Raw genomic sequence first — 6,503 nt, 5'->3', positions numbered from 1 at the left:
GAAGTTGGAGGAGAGAGTGAGAGACAGATCCGGGGAGAGAGTGAGCTGTAGATTGAGTGGAAGTCGGTGGAGTCACATATTAAATCACAGACTTCACTGCTCATCCGAGAACTGTAACTTGACGTCCAGCTTTGCGTTTTTGTCTGCCCCTCCTGTTTTGCCGGTTTATATTGCTGCACATTTTTGACGTGCAGCCACAGGTTGACCGATTTAATCCAGTCAACATGGATTACTCCTCTTCATTTCGTGTCGATTGTCACTGACTGGATCGAAATGGGCACCATCCACAGATCACTGATGGCAGAGAGAGAAACAAACTGATCGTATCAAGTGAGCGAAGACGGAGGCAACATCTGTGGGAAACGACGCGCAATTTCGAGAGACAAGCGAGAACCTGTAGAGGAGCTATATGAAAGGAAGCGAAAAGATGATGGGATGGCCGTGACAACATGAAAAAGAAAAAGTCTGTTGGTCTATTTTCATCCAGCCAGTGATTCAACACAACTAACCTGGGGGACAGGGACTGAGAGAAGAGGTAGGAGGTAGGTAGAGAATCAGACAGGGAGGAGGGGAGGGGGGGCGTGAAGGTGTCTGGTTATATCACACTGAAAGTAGGTTATTGTTTTGGATCAATCAAATGCAACCAAATTCAGTCAACTTACGGTTAACTAGTCTCAGTACTTTCCTTGCTATCAAAATTGACTCATGTGAAATTATTATCCTTCAGTCTCTGAGCCTGATCTCATTTCCATGGTGTAAAGCCGGAGGATTTGCACCATCCTCGAGGCTAACAACAATGTAACACAGATAACATTTTATGGCATAGACTGCTGGAAGCACTGTGGGATGTGAGAGAAGTAGAGGACACTGGGAAACAAAGAGAGAGCGCTGAGAGAGGCTGACTGGGCAGCTGAGTCAAATGTGACTCAAAGAATAACATATTCCCCAATTACGACCACTTTTCTTCACTCTGCTGCCTCTCTTTGTCACACATCTTCAGCTTTTGGAGTTCAGTCTTTCCCCTCATTGGTTTTAACAGACCATTATCCATCACAATTCCCTCCCACTCCTCCCTTCATCCCCTCTCTCTTTGTCTGTCCTGTCACCATTACTACTGCCATGACAAATAGTATATTGTTTGTATCATTTTTTTTCTTGTGTCTGTCTTTTTACAGTCTCTCTTTACAGTTCTTTTCTTTTTTGTGTTTGTCTATAGACAGGTACGTGGCCACAGCTGTGACCATGGAGCCTCCCCCCTCTCTGAGCTTGGCTCTGCTAGGAGGGAGTGAGGATGAGGACCAGCGCTTCCTCTTTCCCCTGGGCATTATATCCCATCCCTCCACCACTGGCAACCAGCCAGGATCAAACCACTCCAACCACATGGGAGGATCAAGCCTCGATCGTCTAAATGGCAGCACCCCGTCCCCCTCCCCTGCCACGCCCAACTTACCTCCAGCATCGCTCCCCAAGTTACCCCTGTCCTCCTCTGGAGCCCAGCCTCTGCCCCCACCCATCCCCAATGCCCTGCACCCCACCAGCACCCCACTGTCCTCCTGCTTGGGCTCGCAGCACAGCCTGAGCGGAGACAACTCCCCGGTCTACAATGCCCTCTTTTACTCCTCCCACTCGCCCTCCATGGAGCGGGAGAGGGACAGGGACCGTGACAGGGACAGGGAGAGAGAGAGGGGCTGCAAGCACAGACAGGCCAGCCCTCTGGTTCATCGTAGGGACAGTAACCCCTTCACGGAGATCGCCATGAGCTCCTGTAAGTACACAGGCGGGGTCATGAAGCCCCTGAGCCGCCTCAGCGCCTCCCGCAGAAACCTCATCGAATCAGACAGCAGCAGCGAAACCAAAGAGGGTGGGGTTTCAGCTGTTGCCGGGGCAACGGCTGCTGGGGGGCATGACCGACAGCGAGAAGCCCCTCCTACCTCCTTGGTGACCCAGTCCTCTGCCAATCAACCCCTAATCCAGAGCCCTCCCGAGATTGTGATTTCATCCAAAGAAGACTCACCGTACCCAAGAGGAGGGTATGACATCACTGACTCCACATCCAACCAGATGTCCATCTACCACCAGAACCACGCGCTGGTGGAGAGCAGGCGGGCGCAGCAGGGGAGGGGCAGTAGGCAAGGAGGGGTTGGGGCGGTGGGCACTGGGGCCAGGAGCAGCACCTCGAAGGCCCCCAAACGGAAGAACCAAAACATTGGCTATAAACTGGGGCATCGCAGGGCGTTGTTCGAGAAGCGGAAGAGACTGAGTGACTATGCCCTCATCTTCGGAATGTTTGGCATCGTCGTCATGGTGATTGAGACAGAGCTGTCATGGGGCGTGTACACAAAGGTGAGGGGGCAGACCACTGATACTTAAAGAGGCACTCCAATGATTTTACACATAAAGATCACTTTACCAGCCATAGTTAGCATTGCTTGCCCTGGGAAAACCGTTGTATAATGTGTTCTGTGGCTCTGGAAGAGAAAAATAACATTATGACGTCACAGTGATGTTATCAGGGTTGTCTTGGCATGGGCGTGGAGACCACAAAAAACAGAAAGCCTGTGGCATTTCCAGTGCTTGACACATACTAGGGGCTAAAAGTCATAATATCTCTGTATGTGCTACTTAAATTTTGACCATTCTGCTTTTAATCTGTCCCTTTAAAGGTCTCCTGTAATTTGATAGAGTGCCCCTTTCAATGTTCTTCATTTACATACAAGTGTACAAAGAAGTCCACAAATGTCACATCAGGCTGTCATTCATGCTGACTGTAGCTGGTGCTAGCTCTTTTTAAACATTTTCGGGTTCCTATTGCCTTTATTTTGATACTAACCAGTAATGACTGACAGGAAATGTAGGGGAAGGGTCAAAGAAAGGGGATGACATGTGAGAAAGGTCACCAGCCAGACTAAAACCAAGGGCGTGAAATGCTATACACCATCAACCCAGGTCACAAGGGTGCCCGAACGTGGACGATTTTGGACGGGTCAGTGCTAGCCAATCAGAGTCAGTTTTCACCAGTAAATCACCACATTCATGATTGGTACACCCCATTCAGTCTGACCAGCGCCATGCCCATGTTGTTTGAGGGTTGTGTACTGTAATGACCAGGCTTGACAGTTGCTGCTTCTGGGTGATGTAATGCAGCGATGCAGAGGACATGGGGGGCAGATTATCAGTAGGAGGCCAGGATCTCATTTGTCTGTGTAATGGGGAGTGTAATAAGCTGAATCGGCCCCTGGCTGCTTTTGTCTGTTTATTTTGTGTGTGTGTGTGTGTGTGTGTGTGTGTGTGTGTGTGTGTGTGTGTGTGCCACAGGGTCCCAGTGAGCCTAGGAGCACGTTGTGCTCACCTTCCTGATGTAGAGGTACTTCTATCCTCATTTCATCCTTACTTTTGATCTGACATATCACAGAGGGGTTTTTTTTAGCTAATAAGGTGGAAACATTAATTCCACTTATGCAGCTTGTCATATATGGATCACTGATCATCTGAAGGAGGATGTAGGATCATATGAGTGCACAGATTTACAGGTATCCTTACTACAATAGGCCAGCTGGGTGTGTCTCTCATCTTTATCTCCCTCCTCTCTGTTTTTCTTTCAGTCTGTTTGTAGACTGTGGTCTCCAGTTGATAGTTAGTGTCCCTCTGTTATTGTCATTGCTAGAAAAATCTGCCCGTTTTGTTTTGCTGGCTGTGTCTTAGCTTCTTTTCTCCTTTACTTCTGTTTCCCACTCAGTACTTTATGAAAATCACTGTTTTAGAGGCAGTCTCTTCTTATTAATGAAAATTCATGGTTTGAATTTCTCTCTCTCAATCCCTCCTTGTCTCTTTTCTTTCTTTCTGTTGGCCTATTCTCCTCCCTGAAGGAGACGGGTTACCCTTTCTCTGTCTGTCTCTTTTCTATTTCAACTCCACGCCTGTCTCTTTATGCTGCTTTCTTTTTTCCTTTCTTTCATTTTCCCCTCACTTTCTCTCTCCCTCTGCTCCTCTGCTCTTCCAGTGGGCGTCAAAACTGGGGGAGTGTGATCGGAAGAGAGAAATGGCTGGGCGAGAAATGAAAGCCTGTAGAAGGAGAGAAAAAAGGAAAGGCGATAATGAAAAGCCTGATTTAGGATCTTAATCTACAACCAATACAGTCCTCATCTGAATAAGGCAGCATTGCAATTGATGGACAGCTGTGAATTTGAGCTGGGCAGCCACTGTGTTTGCCGTTGCGCTTAGTATATTGATTAATCTATGTTAATTAAGACATCTAGTTAAGAACAGGAAGTCAGAATTGAGGAAGAAGAGTATGTAAAATATCTTTGGACCTCATCTTCTCCTTTCAGGGTTGTATATTTTTAAGGAGAGGCTGAATCCAGAGAGTTATGTACGCTTCAGCAAAGCCTGATCAAAATTCATTTTGAAAGGCCAAGTGCCAAGTTACATATTTTTACTTTTTTTTTTAATGGTTGAGGATTTGGTTTGACTCCAACAGATACTGGAGTTCCATCAGACAGTTCAAGCCCTCACTTAGATAATTGAGGTGGAAAGAAGCCCGCTGGTTGTTGTGAAAAATGGTTAGAGATCATGAGGATGAAAGAGAGAACAGAAAAGGAGATGGATGGGAGGATGGCAGAGGGAGAAGTGGAAAGGTTCATGCAGTGCTTTAAACCAGTCTAAAGGGGGAAGCCTTGAATGATTTCTTCTATTGATTATTGATAATCACTCACGCACACATGCACTGTCCACCCCCACACACACACACAGGCTGTACAAACTCGCACACTGAAAATGGATGCTGCCTTTCAGAGGTGCTATATTGCGTGCTGTGTATTGACATCCATCCTTGAGATGTGGTGTGAGAGCTTGTGAGGAAATGTGATAGGTCCAGATCATTTTTCATTATTGAAAATATACACAGTATATATGTGTATGTATATATATATCCTGTTAACAGCTTCATAAGACTGTGTCTTTGACAGTAGCTGTAAACTCAATGTCACTATTTACGGCCAGTGTGTGTATGTATGTATGTATGTATATCTACCAAACGCTCCTGCACTTTTTTCAGCAGGTCCAGCTGCTCTATGTTGCTCCCAAAAATAGAGATGAAGAATAAGAATGGAACTAAACAGGGTGGGTTGGATGGTGCATGTGTGTGTTCAAGAGTGTGTTAGCAAGGATAAAGAGAGAGAGGTTAACAGAGAAGGACATTGTGTTCGTGACTGTGGATATAGTGAGTAAGCATATGTATATTCATGTGCAGAAACAGATTTCAGACCCTGTCAGCACATACTGAAGCTACGGCTGAGATGTCCCATTAATTGTATTATAGGCTCTATCTACAGTTATTATCCAGTCCAATTCAGTCAAGTTCAAGATAAACATCAAGTCCATGATTAAGGCCACATTTGAGATCAGAAGGTTATGTTTTTGTTGAAGATAAAAGCTGTTCTACTGTACGTAGATCCAGCACTCCAGGCAGTGGCAGTAAATTCCTGTACTGTAAATGCATAATCACAGTTGTTGAGCCAAGATAGATTATGCAGAGAATATTGGATGATGAAATAATTTATGAATGTGAAATAATTTGATTTGCTCTCAGGCAGAATTCAGAGTTTTTCACGCAAAAGCCATCCAACACAAAAGCAAAACTGAGGCTTTCAAATTGCTATCATAACTTTTCTTGAGACATGTTTTGAGAGTCTGTTAGATACTGTACATCTTCAGAGTGTCAAGCATTGCACTGTATTCTAACTCTACATACCTGTGGCCTCCCTTCGTGACCAGTGTCACCAGTTCACTGCCATTGACCCAGGACCTTGACACTTCAAATGGTAACAGGACAGTTCCTCTTAAAAACACTTTTATGTGCTTCTATTATTGATTTTATTAGGAACAGGTTAAAGGGGAGAGTGTTCCTGTCTGACATGTGTCTCTATCTTAGAATAACTGAGGCCCTGGGACACCTGGGACCTTAGCATGTGGTCTGTCGCTGTCAGATCAATAGATCATTTCACAAAGGCCCACTGGGCTCCTCGGGGCCCCGGCTTCATGCCGCATTTCAGGCCCTGCAATGAAACATGGCTATTCTGAGAGAATGCACAGCTGTTGTCAACTTCACCTGTCACACTGTCAATAGACACACTTGACACCTTAACATACAGATGGGTGTTATGTGTTAGAGAGTCAGAGGGATGGGGTATCATGTGTGAGCAGGTACCCACTTACTGTCTGTTTCTCACCACCAGCATTGATGATTTTACAGATAAGCAGTAGCGTTCTCTTTCATTCTCCCTTTCCTTCCTTCTTCCCTTCCTTCCTTCCTTCTTCTCACTTACGAGGAGTGTTTATGTTCTTCCCCTGGTGAGTCTTAAATACGTCCCCATTTCCCCAAGGGGGTCATTGCCATCTCAGCAGTCTTACAACATCACTCCCATTCTGCCTGCGCTGCCTCCGCCTTTGCCCCCCTATCTGTGACATTTCTCACAGACATTTACTGCGAGACCTTTCCGGGCCTT

General features: G+C 46.0%; 1 protein-coding gene across 1 annotated transcript in view; it reads left to right on the top strand.

The window, feature by feature from the left end:
- Positions 1–1,242: 1,242 nt before the first annotated feature.
- The window catches only part of kcnn3 (potassium intermediate/small conductance calcium-activated channel, subfamily N, member 3), a 42,635-nt gene continuing 37,374 nt past the window's right edge, over positions 1,243–6,503 (top strand). Inside the window, exon 1 of the mRNA XM_041044471.1 lies at positions 1,243–2,343. Coding sequence (XP_040900405.1) covers positions 1,243–2,343 — 1,101 coding nt within the window. The remainder of the gene's footprint in view (positions 2,344–6,503) is intronic.

This window comes from Toxotes jaculatrix, chromosome 8, assembly GCF_017976425.1.
Source record: "Toxotes jaculatrix isolate fToxJac2 chromosome 8, fToxJac2.pri, whole genome shotgun sequence".
In the NCBI taxonomy this organism is placed as follows: Eukaryota; Metazoa; Chordata; class Actinopteri; family Toxotidae; genus Toxotes; species Toxotes jaculatrix.
This window is presented reverse-complemented; position numbering and strand designations above follow the sequence as displayed.